The sequence below is a fragment of the Arachis ipaensis genome, chromosome B10 (genome assembly GCF_059453495.1).
Source record: "Arachis ipaensis isolate K30076 ecotype BB chromosome B10, ASM5945349v1, whole genome shotgun sequence".
NCBI classification, from domain to species: domain Eukaryota; kingdom Viridiplantae; phylum Streptophyta; class Magnoliopsida; order Fabales; family Fabaceae; genus Arachis; species Arachis ipaensis.
The window spans coordinates 140,541,461-140,561,290 of record NC_142435.1 but is presented as its reverse complement, the minus strand read 5'-3'; the positions used below and the strand labels follow the sequence as shown (position 1 = coordinate 140,561,290).

The 19,830-nt window shown below is 41.0% G+C and overlaps 1 protein-coding gene across 1 annotated transcript; it reads left to right on the top strand.

The window, feature by feature from the left end:
- Window positions 1-3,017: 3,017 nt before the first annotated feature.
- LOC148581917 (uncharacterized) lies at window positions 3,018-10,974 on the top strand. Its single transcript, XM_088494493.1, has 5 exons — window positions 3,018-3,145; window positions 9,302-9,395; window positions 9,626-9,974; window positions 10,046-10,434; window positions 10,507-10,974. The coding sequence occupies exons 1-5, from the start codon at window positions 3,018-3,020 to the stop codon at window positions 10,972-10,974; spliced, it is 1,428 nt and encodes a 475-aa protein (XP_088350619.1).
- Window positions 10,975-19,830: the final 8,856 nt, after the last annotated feature.

Genomic DNA, 19,830 nt, shown 5'->3' with positions numbered 1-19,830 from the left:
TGAGCAAAAAGGAATAATGTTTCCTTAACTTGCATCACCTTTGCAGTGATAACACACACTTTCACCCTACTCCAACGGCGAAATCCAAAGGAATAATGCTTTCTTAACTTGCATCACCTTTGCAGTGATAACACACCTTCGCCCTACTCCAATGGCGAAATCCCAAAGGAATAATGTTTCCTTAACTTGCATCAGCTTTGCAGGGATAACACACCTTCGCCCTACTCCAATGGTGAAATCCCAAAGGAATAATGGTTCCTTAACTTGCATCACCTTTGCAGCGATAACACACCTTCGCCTCCCTTTAGTGGGACACCTCCACCTCTTGGACCCTCTCATTCACCATTCCCTCATCCGTCTCTCCAAGCGCCATGGCCCCATCTTCTCCCTCTATTTTGGCTCCATGCCCACCGTGGTTGCTTCTTCTTTTGAACTCTTCAAGCTCTTCCTCCAAACCCACGAGGTCACCTCCTTCAACACCAGGTTCCAAACCTCTGCCATCCGCCGCCTCACCTATGACAACTCTGTCGCCATGATCCCCCTTCGAACCTTACTGAAAATTCATAAGGAAGCTCCTCATGAACGACCTCCTTAAACGCTACCACCGTGGCCAAGCTCAGACCTCTCAGGAGCCAAGAGATCAAGAAAGTTCTCAAGGTTCTTGCACAGATGCGGGGGACAGCCAAATCGTGAAGGCATGACAGAGAACCTCGAGGAGCAATCCTCCACCCAACACCCCAACTTCCGAACTCCAAGATAACACTCCTCCCACCCACGGGAGGATAATAAGCGCGACACATCGCCAACCAACCCCAACCCAGCAACAACCAAAAGAGGACAACCGTCCTTCCACTGAAGCCCGACCACCCGACGGCCTAGGAGAGAAGGCGGTCCAGATAATCCAAGAGCTGTGCCTCAGGGTGAAAAACCTCAAAGGCCGAGTTACACCCAAAGAAAAGCACAATGCCAAAAACGGAAGTCACGCAACCTCCAGATCAAGATCTCACCATGAAACCAGGCACGGCGGATCGCCAGAACGGCGACATGCCAAGAGATACAATTGTAGCATCTCCCGTGACCACGGACACGACAGGATGCCTGAATAACGACACGGTAAAAGGTATGATCGTAGCGTCTCACGCAACCCGGCTCATCAACATGACACGGATGACGACCGACGACATCGAGAGGCCAAACGCACAAGAAGTAACCACGTGATAATGGGAGCCACTCCCTTCACTGAAAGAATCCTGAAAGAAAAACTCCCTAAAGGCTTCGACAAACCTACGGATATGAAGTACGACGGAACCAAGGACCCCCAGGAGCACCTAATGGCCTTCAAGGCTAGGATGAACCTGGAAGGGGCCGCTGACGCGGTCCAAGGTAGGGCCTTCCCGGTAACCCTAGCCGGGCTAGCAATTAAATGGTTCAACGCCCTCCCCAACGGATCCATAACTGGCTTCCACGATATCTCACGGAAGTTCATGGCCCAATTCACCACCAGAATCACCAAAGCTAAACACCCCATCAGCTTATTGGGAGTCACCCAGAGACAAGACGAGTCCACGAGAAAATACCTCGATCGCTTCAACGATGAATGTTTAACGGTCGACGGACTCACGGACTTAGTCGCAAGCCTTTGCCTAACTAACGGGCTCATGAATGAAGACTTCCGAAAATACCTCACTACCAGACCGATGTGGACTATGCACGAGATCCAGAGCGTCGCAAAAGAATACATAAACGATGAGGAAGTAAACCAAGTCGTAGCCGCCAATAAACGGCAGCACGGCAGCACACGACACGGCAGCACGACACCTCGACATAACCCCCCACCAAGAGAAAACCATAAAAAACATCCCAAACCAGCAAACGTAAACTAACCCCCCAGAATCGGAAAATTCTCTAACTACACACCTCTGACGGCCCCGATCACCGAGATATACCACCAAATAGCCGATCGAGGTATTCTCCCGAGGGCCCGACAACTCAAGGAAAGAACGGGCGGCAACAAGACCCTGTACTGCGACTACCACCGAGGATGCGGACACAGGACACGAGATTGTTTCGACCTAAAAGACGCCCTCGAGCAAGCCATACGAGACGGAAAACTCCCCGAGTTTGCCAAAATCATCAGGGAACCAAGACGCGCAGAAAAAGACATATCACCAGAAAAAGAAGGACGTAACCCAAGGACACAGAGACAAGCCTCTAGGGAAAGCCCTGAAACAGATCCGACCATTATCGTGAACGTCATCACAGGGAAAGACACCCCAAGAAAATCAAAATCAGCACTGAAGAAGGATCTCAAGATCCTGGCAGTTAGAGACCAAACCCCAACCGCCACCACTAATAGAGCGATAAAATCTCCCCCGAGGATTGCCAGCATGGCACCTCGGCAGAAGACGCCCCCTTCGTCATCTCGGCAAAGATTGGAACCGGGCTAGTAAGAAGAATACTGGTGGACACGGGAGCAGATTCCAACATCCTCTTCAGAGGAGCTTTCGACAAGCTCGGACTCCGCAACAACAACCTCCAGACACACCACAACGGAGTAACCGGACTCGGAGACAACTTCCTCAAGCCAGACGGTTCCATCATTCTTCCCCTTACCATAGGGACGGGAAGCCAGAGGAAGACAATCATGTCCGAGTTCGTGGTCCTTAAGAACTCCACCACTTATAACGTCATTCTCGGAAGAAAAACAATCAACGACCTCTCCGCCATCATCTTTACCAAATACCTTCTAATGAAGTTCACGGCAGAAGATAGCTCCGTCGGAACCATCCATGGAGACTGGGAAATCGCGGTAGAATACGACAACACCAGCCTAGCCCTACGCAAGAGATCCCGAGACGCGGCAGGCATCTTCCTTTCTGACCTCGATGCACACCAAAGTCCATGCAGAACCATGGGAGGAAACGACAAAGAAGCAAAGTAGGGCCTTGCAGACAAGGTCAGGAGTATTGCACACCTACGGGAGCTAGCCCTAAAATAGAGAATAAGCCTAAGGTACAATGGCAGCATGGTACGACGAGACTTCGGACCAGGAGACCTCATCTTACGACAAAACAACATCGGTCTACCCACTCCTGGAAAAGGGAAGCTCACGCCCAACTAGGAGGGTCCCTACCAAATCAAGATGGTAAACGAAAAAGGAGCCTACAGGCTCGAAAGACTAGATGGGACCAAGCTCCCAAGATCCTGAACTTCCACCAACTTACGATGCTACTATATGTAGAAACATCCTTCCAAAGCAACAAGATCGAGGTCGTTTAAGACTATCTCTTTACCTTTTATATTTTGCCTTCTTCACTTTCATTTATTGCTTAAGTTATTCAATCGTATATTTTCTTACTGGGCACTCTTTCCTACCCACATCGGGAGGTTTTAACAAGGCCCAAACCACAAATGAAATTCATTATTTCAAAAGCATTGCCCTGTCCAACGACACGAACAAAACGCGGCTACACCCAGGGATCGATCACCCCGAGGCCAACAAAACAGATATCCAAATAACAAAACGGATATCCAAATAACAAAAAATGGCAGCCCGGGAATCGATCACCCCGAGGCCAACAAAACGGATATCCAAATAATAAAACGGGTATCCAAATAACAAAAAATGGCGGCCTGGGGATCGATCACCCTGAGGCCAACAAAACGGATATCCAAATAACAGAACGGATATCCAAATAAGTAAACGGCTACTCAGGAATCGATCATCCCTAGGCCAACAAAACGGATATCCAAATAACAAAACGGGTATCCAAATAAAAAATGGCAGCCCGGGGATCGATCACCCTGAGGCCAACATAACGGATATCCAAATAACAAAAATAGTGACTCATGAATCGATCACCCGTAAAGCCAACAAAACGGAAATCCAAATAAGCTAAATAAACAAAGTCTGGAAATCGGCCCACCAAGAGGTCTAAAATAAGTTCAGAATAACGGCCCAAAAAAAAAAGGCCATACAAAACAAGCATGAGGACGGTCTTCCAACTCGCAGAAAGCCAGACTGACCAACATCCTACCAATTGGTGCAGGATGACGTCATGCCTTTTTTAGGCCCCTCACAGTCTCCCGAACTACAGAGGATCGGACTCTCCAACGACTTAGCATTGAGACCAAGAAAGCATACTCTCATGCTCCGGGGGCAACTGTTATGGTCATCAAACCCGGCATGTGATGAAACGCCCAAACAACGCGCTCCTTGCCTGACCATAAAACGGCTAGGAACTCCCCAAATCGTTGACCTCGACCGAAAAAACCAAACAACGATCCCCTTGCCAAACCACAACGGCAAGGAAAAGGTTCCTCCAGCGATGAGACCGAGCACCCTCACTCTCTTGCTCCGGGGGCAACTGTTACGGATTCGACCCCCGGATCCTATACCCGGAACGGTCCCCGAACCTGGTTACCTGGGTCCGACATGCTTCGCCCTTCCAGAAGGCCCGGAACCGGCCCACCAGAGCTCCTAACCAACTTTCGAATTCAAACGTCTCCCTTATCTTAGTCAAGTAAGATAAGATAAGATAATTCAAACGTCTCCCTTATCTTAGCCAAATAAGATAAGATAAGATATTCACAATCACCTATAAATAGAGGACCCAGGTCCCTCCAGGTATTCATTCATTCCTCACACCTTATACCTCTCAGATCCATTCTAACTTGAGCGTCGGAGTGTCTTTGCAGGTACCTCCCCCATTGCTTCAGTCAAGTGATCTGGCATCTGCCTCAACCTGCAAGTTCTCGATCCATCTCTCAACCCGTACCAGAAACATCTTGTACAAAATCTAATCTTAAATGAGTATTTTATTATTTCCAAGACTAATCCTAAAAGACTATTTTAATATCTTAAAAATTAAATATAAGAGTAGTTTAATGTTTTTAAAATTATTTTAAATTTTTAATTCCTAATACAATTAAATAATACGAATAAAATTACTTTAGTATTTTTAGTAACATTCAGACTTTGTTGTGTTCTTATAAAAGTTAATTACAAGAGTATTTTAGTTTTTTTTTAAGTTTAAATTTATAATTTTTAATATAATTAAAAAATATTTATTTTCAAATAGTATTTTAATTTTTTTCTAAAAGGGTATTTTAATTTTTTTAAGATTAATTTCATTTTAATATTAAATTAATATTTTTAATTTTTAATGCAATCAAAGAATTTCAAATAATCTATAAGTATAAATTAGTATTTTAAAATTAATGGAGTCATGGCGCTTTCATGGAGACAGGGATTCTTCTCCAGAATCGGTTTTATGTTTGTAGTTAGCCAACCAACAGCGGCGACAGACAATCGTCTCCCTCTTTCATGGCAGTGATTTTTTGGATTTGAAAGGTCATTCATTGCAGAGGCGAAAGGGAGTGGGTTCAAAAATGTTTAAATTTAAATCCGGCCAGAACGATAGTAGAAGTACTACCATCGCTAGTAACAGAGTAATAGAGGAGTTCCATCAAGTTACTGAGTACTTTTCTAGTGTTTGAAAGAGGGAATTAGTTTTTTTGTCTGTGCCAATTTGTTTGTTCAATCCATGACAATAAAAAAAATAAAAAAAATAATAAATAAATTTAATTTACTTGATAACTTTTGATAATAGGTTAACTCTTAAAGAGTACTACACTCTTTACTTTATCTGGAGTGCACTAGCTTTCGCCAGCTCAAACAAATAATTTTTGAAGTTTCTCAAATGTACCATAGTCCTTGAAGTTGCACTCGAGTCTCAAAGTAATTCTCGAAGTTAATAATTCCTCAAATTCGTCCCTGAAATTACACTACGGGACTCATAATAGTCCTTGAAATAATTTCCGTCCATCCTTGCTACCGAAAAACTGAGCTGGACTGAAATGACGTCGTTTTGTATTTATTAAAAAAAACCTAATACTCAATACGACGTCATTTTATATTTATAAAAAAAAAAACTAATCCTTATCTTCACCAATTCTCTTCTTCACTGATGTTCTTCTTCTTCTTCAATTTCATACAAGCAACAACAACATCTTCAGAAACCAACAAAAATCACAGAATTTGAAAAACTAACAATTACAAAAAATCACAAAAAAGAACCAACAACAATTAGAAAAGATCAATTAACTTAAATATCCAGCATCAATCAACCGATCAAAAACAACAATCACAAAAAAAAAAGCAAAAATCAACCATGACAACTACATTAAAATACAATCATGAACAGCAATAATCATCCAAAATATTAAACAATAATGATTCACTAACTAAAAAAATTAAAAAAAACTCACCTTTGCCGCAGAAAAGAGAAGAAGGATGTAGAGGGAGACAGAGAGCAGACGGCGACAAATAGGGAGGGCCGATGAGTGCAGTGGGCCGTGAGCGAAGACGTCGGCGACGGAGGGTTGGAGGTGGTTGATAGAACGCTTGAAAATAGTGAAAAAGTGTGAAATCTGGACGGCGAGGTCGAAGAGCACCTCGATCTCGTGGTGGTGCGAAGAAGCAGATTGGGAACGTGAAAGACTAGGTTGGGGAGGGACGATCGGCGCGGCACTAAAATGGAGGCCGGCGACAGAGAGGGTTGAGGAAAGCTTGCTTGTGAGGGAGAGAAGGGGAAGGGAAAGGGCAGATTGGGGAAGGGGAAGGGGAAGGGTTAGGAAAGGGAAAGGGATGGCTCGGGGAAGGGGGTGGGGATGTGGGGTTTAGCGTGTTTTTGTTTTACTTTATTCTTTTTTTTTTTTAGATAAACACAAAACTACGTCGTTTTCAATGTTTTTTTTTACTTCTCAAAATGATGTCGTTTTAAAATTCTAACGAACGGAAAATTTCTCAAGGACTACTATGAGTTTCGGAGTGCAATTTCAGGGACGAATTTGAGAAATTATTAACTTCGGAGATTACTTTGAGGCTCGAGTGCAACTTCAGGAACTACTTTGAGACTTATCTCACACAATTTATACTTGAAATTTGATTTTAACATCATTTTCTAAAATGTTTTATCAATATGATTTATATTGTGATTATTCAAATTATTCAAAAAATAACCTAACAAGACAATTATATTTTGAAAGAATTATGAATGAACTTTATATGAAAAATATAGCTGATTTAGAAAAAAAAACATATATTATTTAATGTGAAAGTTTTAAGGAGCAACATTTTTATTAAAATTTAGTCAGTATTTAATTATAAAAAAATGTATAATTTTATACTATTAAAAATATTAATAATAGTTAATTGATAACTACAAATCATAAAATATAATGGCTCTTTAGTACCATTGATATTTAATAATCAGAGTAGCATCGATATTTTTATGCCAATAAATTATATTTTAAATGACATAGTCTTCTTATATTCACCTAAGAAATTGCAGGTTCGAGTTTTTCTATTTTTTGGTAAAAAAAAAGCATTGATATTTTTATATATCAAATAATTTTTTTTAGTCACAAAAAAATCTTTTTCTTTTTGGTTTTTCAATCCAATAAGGAATATTATCGTATCGCAAAATATGTAGCAGTGCTTTATTGGAGTCGGTTTCAAAAACAGCCACTCTGTGCAGTTTAGCGGCAATTTCCGTGACAGATTGGAGAGAAGCCGCTATTTGCTCTTTCTTTCCCTCATCCATCACCGTCTCTGCACCTCGCCAAAGTTTCTACGCTCTGCTAGCTCCTCTGCTTCTTCTGCTCCCTCTGCTATGCTAGATCATCGTAGCGGTGCGCCGTTCGAATCTGCAGTAGCGACACGAGCATTCTCCACCACGCCCGCCGCATGTTCTTCTTCTCCTTCTTCTTTTATTTCTTTATTTGGATTCTGGTTTATTTTTCTTCTTTTTTTTCTGCTAGGTTTTCACCTGTTTACAAGAGGAGAAGTGTCCCTCACCCATAACAAAGGGGCTCTTCTGTCCTTCTACTTTGCACCTTCACTTCTGGTTTTCTCTTCATGGTTTTTTTTTATCTGATTTTTTGCTCACTCTGCTCTTAAGTTATTCTACTAATTAAATTGATTGTTTTGATTTATCGAAGAAGAAGAGAAAGTTCAATAGAGAATCTTTTTAGTATATGACTATATTCCATTCAATATCAGAATATCTAAACCAAGTTGTAAATTGCAGTGTGAGAATAATTTTTACAAATATTTCTATAAATTTGTCATAATCAAGTGATAATACCCTTTGAGTTTGGAAATGGGAGCTTAGAAGATAGGTCATGAATCTTGGTTGATATTGAGACTATTAAGCCTACTCATGCTTTTAATGTTGATGATTTCACTAGTGCATTTAATTTGAAGTGGTTTGAGGCTAACAAAACAGAATCTATTGGTGTTGATGTTGTTGGTGTGCTAACATTGGCAAATGCTTGCAAGGACCATAGCCTCCCCATGTGAATTATGCATGTTTCGTCCTGAACGTGCCGAGGTCAGTAGCCTCCGGTCGAGCACCTGGATTCACGGCTGAGCTAAACGTCGTCCAGGTATAGGAGTGTGGACTTAGCCTCGGACTCCTGAAACACGGCGGCGGGAGCACCTGCACAAAGCACTTCAACACTCAAGTAAGTGTGTGAGTGATAAGTAAGTAAAGAATAATAATCAGAAGTAAGTGTAGAACCTGAGTCTTTATGAGTTAGAGGGATTAGTTTTATAGACGTTTTTGGGTTGGTAGTGAACTTCGTAGGTTCCGATATTCCTGGTCAATGCAGTTATCAGTATCTTTTTGATATGTATGGAGGCGTGTTTGAGTAGTGTAGTCTGTTTTGGGGGTAACGGTTTGGGAGATAAGGTTGTTCTTGTTTTGTTTGTTTCCGATCTTTGAGGTCGGTTCATAACTGAGTTTGTTTGCCGACATTTGCGTGGTACACGTCATAGCCCCAGGTCGTCTAGTGTTCTGTATAGATCGGTAGGCGAGCTTTTTTGTCTTTCATACGTGGCTAAATGTTGTTTTTGTTTTGAAAAAATTTAAAAAAGGTTTTATTTGTGTGTCTTTGCAAGTTGTGTCGCCTTTATTGCGTTTTATTGTCTTTTGGGTTTCCCACGTTCCTTAGTGGGTGTGAATTAACTTACCCACTTAAATAGTGGGCTTGCAATAATAGTCATTCTCCGTTTTGGAAATTACGCTGCGTTGCTCCCTCTTATCTCTGTTTTATTTTCACTATGTCTTCGAAAGGTTAGTGTTTCTTGACTTTTCTTTGACTGTTTGCTTTTCGTGTGTTTTTTCATGGCGGGAGAGAAACTAAAAGAGAAATTGAAAGCTGTTGAGGTTAGGGAAGATGACCTGTATCACTAGGTCCAAGATGATGTAAAGACCCGTTCTTCTTCTTTTGTCAGTGTCGAATCCATTTCTGACTTGAGGGGTATGGACTTTGTTAGGGGTGGTTCTGGTGTTGTCGTTGAGTTTCAGCCCTGTTCCAGTAGTGATAGGGTTTGTGAGAGAAGGGGCGACTAGGAGTATTTCTACATGTATACCCGTGCATGGTTGAGCTTGGTGTGAAGTTTCCTTTTTCTTCTTTTGAGTGTGACGTCCTCACTCAACTTAACTGTGCTCCATCACAGTTGCACCCAAATTCCTGGGCGTTCCTTAGTGCCTTCCAATGTTTGATGGATTATCTCTCCTTTCCTTGTTTGTTGTCTTTGTTCTTCTCGCTTTTTCAGGCAAAAGGAGTTCGTAAGGGTTTGTGGGTCTGCTTTAGTAGTTTCCCGGGTCGGTCCCTGTTTCTTCTCTACAAGTCTTCCTTTAAGAATTTCAAGTCTCTCTTTGTCAAGGTTCGTTCGTCCGAGTCTGAATATCCCTTTTATTTGGATGATGAGCTTAGTGAGAAGTTTCCCCTCTACTGGTGTTCTGAGTCGAGCCAAATTCTTGAGGCTTCCGAAAGGAGTGAAGAGGAGGAGTTTGTGATGAATTTTCTTGTTGAAAGTGTTGCTGCTGGGGAGTGTATGTCAATCCCTGATATTTTGCGCTTGTATGATTTGGGTGATAGTGAGGGTTTGAGGGCGTATATAGGTAATGCTTTTAGTATTTTGTCGTTTTGTGCTGGTCATTTGTCGAGCTTTCCTAATGATGGTTTCTTACAGGTGGCCGAGTTCCTTTGTTAGATCTGAACAAGCTGCAGTCTTTCTTAAATAAGAAAAAAGAAAAAAGGGTTGGTGGCTCTGGTGATCGAAAGGATGTTGGAGAGCAAGCTTTCTCGTCTGTTGCTCATCCTGCGTCTTCGTTCAAGAGAAAGAGGGATGATACCTCCTTAGAGGTTATTTCAGAAGGTGATCAAGAGGCTGTAGGTGGTGGTGGACTTGTTTTCGATCGGCAGAAGAAACTCCATGGCTTCATTGCTGGATCTAGTTCGCATTTCCTTTGGAGCGAGCGGTTTAACTTTGCGGAGCTTTTTGATAGGGCCTCGCAGTATCCTGGGGACATGCTCATGACTCGTCGGGTTGGTATGGAGGCACTTGGTAAATTTGTTCAGGTACCTTTACTTTCGTTTTGTATCTTTTCGTTCTTTTATAGTTTCATTCTCACCTTATGAGAGTGTTTGTAGGTTGTTGCCTCTCGTCTACTTTGTGTTGGTCGGACTGCCGAGCTTATTGGCGCCGAGCAACAAGAGGCTGTGGACAAGGTTTCTTCCTTAGAGAAGTCATATGGAACTCGGATTGTTGATTTGGAGAAGGCTGTGAAGGAAAAGGGTGATGTTGTTGCTAGTGCTATGGCTAAGGCAAAGGAAGCTGAAGACGAGGTGGTTCGCTTGAGAGATCAGATTCATTTGTTGCAGGCCGAAGTTATGGAGCATGATGTAGCTAAAGGTCGACTTACCTCTCGCGTCCATGAGCTGGAGGAATCTGGGATGGAAATGTTTTCTTATGGCTTTGATCGTGCTGTGAGTCAGATTGCTTTGTTAGCCCCAGAGTTTGATTGTGACAAGCTTGACATTACCAAGATAGTGGTTGGTAGAAAATTAGTTGTGGACGGCACTATGGAGGAGCACGATGAAAATGCTCCCACTTCTTAGTTTGTTTTGCCTTGTGTAGTTTGGACATGTACTTATGACTTTATTTACTGTTTTGGTTTGGGTGACCGAGCTTTGGTCATCTTTATTTTTTGAATTGTGTGGTTTTGGTCGACATTGGGACAAGTTGACAATGCTTTGTTTGTGATCGTCTATAGCATATGCTTTGTTTTGTTTATTTTGTTTTGACATTGTTAGATTCTATTTGGAAGAATTTGTCACGTTTATTTGAATATATTGGGCGTCCGGCCTTATTAAAACCCTCCTTAGACAAAACCCTTTCTCTGGGAAAAAAGCTCTAAGGGGGAAAAAGAGTACCTTCATTCGCTAAATTGTACAAACTATGATCTATACATTTTGAGTGAAGAGATATTCCAGTTTCATGGTATGGTATTGCCTTGTAATGTTTGAAGTTGATATGCCCCCATGCCGAGCACTTTTGCTACTCAAAAAGGGCCTTCCCAATTTGCGGCGAGCTTGCCATGTGCTGGAGGTCGTCTGGCCTCCTCTGTTCGTCTGAGCACTAGGTCGCCTTCCATGAATGTCCTCGGTACTACTCTCTTATTGTGTTTTCTTTCTGCCACTCTTTTCTGGGCTCTTTGTTTGATGGCGGCGATTTCCCTATCTTCTTCGGCTAGGTCAAGCTCGGCATTTCTGGCGCTTATGTTTTGTTGTTCGTTGTATAGCTCGGCTCTTAACGTCGGTACTCCGACCTCAACAGGAATTAGCACTTCTGAGCCATAGACTAACTTGAAGGGTGTTTCGCCCGTAGTGTTGTGTACCGTGGTGTTGTAACTCCACAATACTTCTGGTATGAGCTCGGCCCATTCTCCCTTTGCATTGTCGAGCTTCCTTTTTATTGCCTGCAACACAATTCGGTTAGCAGCTTCGGCTTGCCCATTAGTTTGTGGGTGTTCAACCGAGCTAAAACGATGCTGTATATTAAAATTTCTTAGAAACAAACCGAGCTTATTGTCTGTGAACTGTCTACCATTGTCTGATATTATTTTCTTTGGTATTCCAAAACGGCATATTATATTTTTCCATATAAAAGATCGTACATTTTCGGCTGTTATCTTTGCTAAGGGTTGTGCTTCTATCCATTTTGAAAAGTAGTCTATGGATACCAAAAAGAATTTTACCTGTCTTGGGGCTATTGGAAATGGGCCGAGGATATCAAGTCCCCATCTGTGGAAAGGCCAGCTTACCTCCATGCTGTGTAATACCTCGGCCGGCTTTGTCGAGATGGCTTCATGTTTTTGGAATTTGTCACATACTTTGACTTTTTCCATGCAGTCTCTCTTCATGGTCGGCCAGTAGTATCCTATTCGGACTAATTTTGCGGCGAGAGCTCGTCCTCCTATGTGGTTTCCACACACACCTTCGTGAACTTCGTCCATTACCTCTCTGGCTTCATCTTTGTTTAAGCATCTTAGCAGTGGTTGTGAGAAACCACGTCTGTATAGCTCTCCTGCTATCTTTTTGTAGAAGCTTGTTTTACGCCTGAACTGTTGGGGGTTGATCTCGTCACTGGGTATGGTACCTGTATATATGTACTCAAGAAAAGGTTTTCTCCAATCATGGAGGTGGTTAATGTTTTCTATGTATAATAGTTCAATGCTGGGTTTTGTAAGTGTACGTTGAGATAATGCTGATGTTTGTGTATTCGCCCTGGTGGCGGCGAGCTTGGATAGTATGTCTGCCCTGACATTTTGTTCTCTGTGCACATGTAATATAGTAAAAGAACTAAAATTTGAAATTAGATCCTTTGCTATGAGCCAGTATTGTTCTAGCAAAGGATCTTTTACCTGGAATTCTCCTCGGATTTGTTGGACCACCAGGAGGGAGTCGCAATGTGCTGTTAGGCTCTGCACTTGGTGGCTTAGGGTGAGCTTGAGTCCTGCTATGAGGGCTTCATACTCGGCCTGATTGTTGCTTGCCGAGAAGTGGAACTGGAGGGCTTGTTCGGCTATCACCTCGTTTCCCTCTTTCAGGATTATGCCGGCACCACTTCCTTCTCGGCTTGACGCTCCGTTCACATGCAACTCCCATGTTTTATTGCGCTCGTCAGGGGTTAGTTCCGTGATGAAATCGGCGAGAACTTGTGCTTTCAGGACCGACCTGGGCTGAAACTGAATGTCGAACTCTGAGAGCTCAATTGACCATTTGGTCAGGCGTCCTGCCAATTCTGGTTTTGTCAATATTTGCCTTAATAGGTGATTTGTCCTTACTATTATTGTGTGACTTTGGAAATAGTGTCTTAGTCTTCTTGCCGTGACCACGAGGCCCAGGGCTAGTTGCTCTATCCTCGGGTACCTTTGTTCTGTTGGTTGCATGACTCTGCTGATGAAGTATACTGGCTGCTGTGTCCTTCCTGTCTCAATGACAAGAGCCAAGCTTATAGAGTGATTAGAAATAGACAAATATAAATACAGAGGTTTACCAACTTCAGGTCTTTGCAGTATGGGTGGTGATGATAGGATGATTTTAAGCTCGGCGAACGCCTTCTCGCACTCTGGGGTCCACTGGAATTTTTTGTTCTTTAAGATCGTCTGGAAGAATAGATGTGATCGACTTGATACTGCTGGCAAGAATCGAGAGAGTGCGGCTACCCTTCCTGCTAATTGCTGTACTTCTTTTATCGTTTTGGGGCTTGCCATGTTGAGTATTGCTTTACATTTCTCAGGGTTTGCTTCAATTCCTCGAGAGGTTAGCATAAATCCAAGGAATTTGCCTCCTTGGACTCCAAAGGCGCATTTTTCTGGGTTGAGTCTCATATTGTATGATCGAATCTGTTCGAATATTTCCTTGAGGTCGTCGCAGTGTGTCTGATCTTTGGTGGTCTTGGCTACCATATCGTCTACATAAATTTCAATGTTCTGACCTATTTGGTGCTGGAATACTTTGTCCATCAATCATTGGTAGGTTGCACCTGCGTTCTTTAGGCCAAATGGCATAACTCTATAACAGAAATTACCATGCTCAGTTATAAATGCTATCTTGCTTTGGTCTTCTGGATGCATTAGAATCTGGTTATAGCCAGAGTATGCATCCATGAAGCTCAAGCTTTTGAAACCCGAAGCGTTGTCTACGAGTTTATCGATACATGGCAAAGGATAAGCATCTTTAGGGCATGCTTTGTTCAAATTTGTAAAGTCGACGCACATGCGCCATTTACTTGAGTTTTTTCTTACCATTACCACGTTTGAGAGCCACGTGGTGAAGCGGATTTCTTTGATGAAGTTGGCTTTGAGGAGCTTCTCTGTTTCTTCTAAGGCCGCTTTTGATTTCTCCGCACCGAGGTTTCTCTTCTTCTGAGCTATAGGTCGGCTTGTCTTGTTGGTGGCCAGTTTATGGCAGATGATGTCTGGGCTAATGCCGGGCATATCTGTCGGGGTCCAGGCGAATAGATCAGCATTGTCTTGTAATAATTTTATGAGCTCCGATCTCTGTTGTCCCTCTAGTGCTTGGCCGATGTAAGTTACCTGTCCCGGGTCTTGGGTTAGTTGGACCTTATGTAGCTCATCTGCTGGTTGAGGTCTTTCCTGGGCGTCCCTTCGAGGATCAAGCTCGGCCAGGGACAAAACTTCCGTGCCATGTATTGATTGGACTTCACTTTGCTTCTGGTTTGTGTCCGATCTTTTTAAGCTTGCATTATAGCATTTCCGAGCTTGTTGATGGTCAGAGTGTATTGTTGCTATCTTGCCGTCTTGTGCCTAAAATTTAACGCATAAATGATAAGTAGATATGACTGCTCTGAACATGTTCACAGCAGGTCTTCCGAGGATAATATTGTAAGGACTAGGGCAGTCAACTATTAGGTATTGTATGTCTAAGGTTCTTGATAACGGGTTGTCTTCCATCGTTGTCCTTAGCCATATATAACTCTTGATCGGTACTCTCTCACCAGAGAACCCTACTAATTCTCCAGATGAGGGCTGTATTAATTTTTCAGATATATTCATTTTTGAGAAAGTAGAGTAAAAGAGGACATCTGCACTGCTACCTGGGTCCAAAAGGACTTTTCTTACCAAAAGATCGCCTGTCTGGACAGAAATTACCACTGGATTGTCTGAGTTAGGAGCGGCCGAGCATATGTCAGCTTGTTTGAAAGTGATTTCCAAGTCAGGCGTGTTTTTGTTGTTTGGTGGTGTTGTTTCTTCGATTGCCAGCATTGCACGATAGCTTCTTTTTCGTGCTGAGATTGTCTCGCCTCCTCCTGCGAATCCTCCGGATATGCAATTTATAACACCATTGGGTGGGTTGTTGTTTGACCATTTATTAGTGTCTTTACTGGCCGAGGTTTGCTGATGTTCTTCCTTGTTGCTTTCCCTGTGTTTTCGCCCCTCGATGTACTTATCCAAGAGGCCCTGCCGTGCTAATCTTTCTAGGAGATCTTTGGCTATCACGCACTCGTCGGTTGTATGCCCATATTTCTGGTGGAAAGCACAGTGTTTGCTTTTGTCGACGAATCGCTGATCTTGGTAGCTCCCCGCTCTGGTTGGTGGTTTTATAATCTTGGCATTGAGTATTTCTTTGATTATCTTTTCTCTCTTCGTATTGAATCTGGTGTAGTTATCGAATTTTGGGGTGAGCTTGAATGGTTTGCCGAGGTCCTTAGTGTTCATTGATCTGGATGATCTGTCATCCTCTTTTCTTGGTCTCCTTTCAGTTTTGTCGGCCTCTCGGAGTTCTTCGATCTCCATTTGTCATGCTGCTCTTTCCCAGAATTCGTCCAGTGTTTTTGGTTTTGCAACCGCGATGATTTCTCTGAATTTTTCGGGTCTGAGACCGGCCTTGAGGGCATGTAGGTGGACGACAGGGTTTAGGTCAGGTATTTCCATGGTGGCATCTGTGAACCTGGTCATATAATCCTTTAGGCTTTCTTGTGGACCCTGGCAGATGGTGCTGAGATAGTCCGACCCATGTACGTAGATCCGAGTTGCTGCAAAGTAGTCGATGAAAGACCTAGCTAGTTCTTCGAAAGAAGCGATTGATCCTGCAGATAATTTCGAAAACCAAAGCAGAGCAACCCCGTCAAGATAAGTAGGGAAAGCTCTGCAAAGTACAGGATCGTTATTAGGTCCGTTAAAAAAAATCATAGATTAAAATTTTTTTATGTGAGCCCGGGGGTCACCAATCCCCTTATATGGCTCAAGAGAGGAAGGGAGTGTGAAATGCTTTGGCATTTGGTAATTTGTGATTTCCTCAGAAAATGGGTTGTCCAAGGTCAGTTTCTCCTTGGGGGGTTGACACCTATTAGATCGGCTCCGCCCTGGGTTGAACCTTTGGAGTTGCCTTCCTCTTGTTTGCTGTTCTGGGTGGATAGCTCAGCTAATCTCTTGACTTCCGCTTGCAGTTCGGCCATCTGGGCCATAAGTTCGGCCTGACTGGGTTGATGAACTCTATTGTCAGCCATGCCACAAGATTGATAAGTCCTGTGCAGAAGAAGAAAATAAAGTGGAAAGTGGAAATAGAATGGGGTTAGATATCGGGCCCCACGGTGGGCGCCAAATGTTTCGTCCTGAACGTGCCGAGGTCAGTAGCCTCCGGTCGAGCACCTGGATTCACGGCTGAGCTAAACGTCGTCCAGGTATAGGAGTGTGGACTTAGCCTCGGACTCCTGAAACACGGCGGCGGGAGCACCTGCACAAAGCACTCCAACGCTCAAGTAAGTGTGTGAGTGATAAGTAAGTAAAGAATAATAATCAGAAGTAAGTGTAGAACCTGAGTCTTTATGAGTTAGAGGGATTAGTTTTATAGACATTTTTGGGTTGGTAGTGGACTTCGTAGGTTCCGATATTCCTGGTCAATGCAGTTATCAGTATCTTTTTGATATGTATGGAGGCGTGTTTAAGTAGTGTAGTCTATTTTGGGGGTAACGGTTTGGGAGATAAGGTTGTTCTTGTTTTGTTTGTTTCCGACCTTTGAGGTCGGTTCATAACTGAGTTTGTTTGCCGACATTTGCGTGGTACACGTCAATGCCTTTACTGGCAATTTTAAACATAAACCAAATTCTAATGTTTCTTTCTACTCAAAAACCCAAGTCAAGGCGAGTTCCAAAAAGTATACAATCTTGATTTTTATAATCAGTATATATTGCGAGTGAAATTGTCTTTGACCCTTTTAAAATTTAGAGCTTCTAAAGGATTATGATTTATGAAAATGTATGAACCCTCAAAATTCAATTTCTAATATCCTCTGAACTTAGCAATTCACACAACTTCATCACTAAGATGACAAGATCAGATAAAGTGGCTAAAGTATCATTATATCTTGTAAGATATTTTATGGTCATTTTATTGCTTTTTTATTTATTATTATTTTTTATACTCATATTATGCTTGTAATTGTAAATAGGTTCCATACATATCAACTAAAAATATGATATATTTGTATTGCTTGAATATTCATCCAACATGCATATCAAAACAAAGAGGGTCACTAGAGTTGAGTTGAACAAGAGACTCAGGCACAAAGAACAACAGAAAAAAGAAGCAGAAGCTAAGAAGTTGGAGGACTTGTTGAAAGAAATTGACAGGTAGTATGAATTGATCTTTTTCTATGTTTCCAAACACGACAAAGCATGATATTTGAGCTGTGTTGATTCTTCTGGTTACAGCATACCTGAAATTATGGAGGAAATCAAGCAAGAAGATGAGGAAAAGCAGAAGAACATGCTAAGATAGGTTAAAGGCACGGCCACCACGCTTAGGAAAGCACAAGTAAGTAGGCTTTTCTATTTATCTTAATTTGCCATCAAAATCTTAGTTATTCGAATGAGAGAACATGCTGAGAGTACTTCAGTGATTTTGACCTAACACATATTATTCCATACACACAATTCTTTGTGAGTGTATATTTATCACAATTCGTTAATAAGTTTGAGCCTACTCCCCTTCAAGTTCTCCTAATCGACGAAATAAATGGATCCATCCAGAAGCTTAAGGTAAGCTTGTAAAAATTCTCTTGCTTACTTTTTGTTTGTTTTCTGAGTTTTTAAAGCATCCAAGTAACTTATCAATTTCCATGACATATATGTAGGGTTGTTGTACGCTTATAAAGGATCGATATAAAAGTTTAGAGAAGAGAGGATTGATTGTTCCAACATCCAAAACATCCAAGAGGAAGTAGTTTACTGCTCTAACATTATATGAAACATGTCATCATCAAATCATTTTTGCATATAGTTCATACATCTATATTTTAACCGTTTGATATGACACATTTAAAATTTGTATGACATTGTGTTTGTGTTATGGCTTTGGCAAGAAGTAGAGTCCTCTTGATTGTTGGTTCCATAACCAAGCATTGACGCCAGGGATGAAAGACCAATACAATTTTATCTAAATCAAGATTTTGTTTTTTTGTGTTTGTTTCATTTATACTCCTAGCTAGTCACAATTAATGTGTTTCCATATCAATCTGTAATTCGATATTTTTACATATATTTGTAACTATATTTATAATTTCTCAGAGCTTGAATGAACTTTTTTTTTTGTTTTGCAACAATGTTCAGTGAGCAGTACACACTCATTTGTGCAATTTAGAAACAAAGGTAAATAAATTTCTCCTTTTATGGTCGCTCCACTTTAGTGTGATGAGCTTTCTTTGTTTAAAAAAAATATTTTCTTTATATCTACTTAATTTCATTCTAAGACTAATTTGACATTTTTCATCTTCTCCTTTTCTTTGGCAGATCAATATCAGTATGAAATATCTCCTTAGCTCTCCATTTTTTGCATTCAATCTCAGCTGCCTATCCGCTAGGGAAGACCATTATTAAAATGACAAAATACGCATTTTACTCTGGCATTTTGTTTTGGAGATATCATTGTCTTGAATTCTTGATTTGTTATTAATTTACTCTTGTGATATTTTAGCCATCTTTAGGTTGCTTTATTTTTGTGTTTGTTTGGATGTAAAAGCAATTGAACAACTTTATAAGACCAACATTTTTTTTAATTTAATTGTGAAAATTATGAGGGTTATAAACCTCTGCAATATATATATATTTTTAAAATTTGGTAAATATAATTTTCACGATAAATAAGAACAAAAATGTTATTACAAAAGTCACTTATTTTCGTTCATTAAAAAGAGGCAATAATATTAATAAAACAAAATTTTGTTACTGACATCATCTAAATACAGCACACAACAAGTTAATTGGAGTAATTGTGTAAATACAGCACACAACAAGTTAATTGGAGTAATTGTATCAAATATTTTGTTTATAATCTAATTAGTGTCAAGTTCTTCTTATACTAACTCTCAACTTCAATGACAACCAAATAAAATATAAAAAAGAAGTAATCATCAATAAAAGTATAAAATTAACTAAAAATATTTTATAACTAATTTTTATGGATGAAATACTTTTAAAAAAATTTTACACATCTGTTTAATTAATACATTTAAAGCTAATAATTTTTTAAAAAGATACATCTTTCTTACTAAAAGTCCCTTCGGCATAGCCATCAAGACTTTCGATAAAATCTAGTTCACCGTCCTCTTCGGCATTGCCATCAAGGCCAGAGAACTAGAAAATCAAATATTATTGATAAAAATGTTATGAATCACAATTACATCTATATTGATTTACAAAACTAGCTAACAATTAACTCGAACTAGATATGTGCAACCATTTACATGTTCTTCCTCCTTTAAGCAAATCCTCCTCCATCCATTAAAAACCTCGGAATAGAGCACAATTTCTACATTGAAAAATAATTAAAATAGTGTAACTATCATAAATAATAACTTAAAATAGTTTAAAATAGCCAATTAAATATTTTTTATATTAGTAGAAATTGAATTAGACTAACTAATTGAGAGTAAAGAAATGACTTACGATGA

Coding starts and splice junctions, on each gene's coding strand:
- LOC148581917 (XM_088494493.1), top strand. CDS start 3,018: ATGGCAGCATGGTACGACGAGACTTCGGACCAGGAGACCTCATCTTAC. Junction 3,146..9,301: donor GTCCCTACCAAATCAAGATG/GTAAACGAAAAA, acceptor TTCTTTTGTCAG/TGTCGAATCCATTTCTGACT. Junction 10,435..10,506: donor CACTTGGTAAATTTGTTCAG/GTACCTTTACTT, acceptor GAGTGTTTGTAG/GTTGTTGCCTCTCGTCTACT.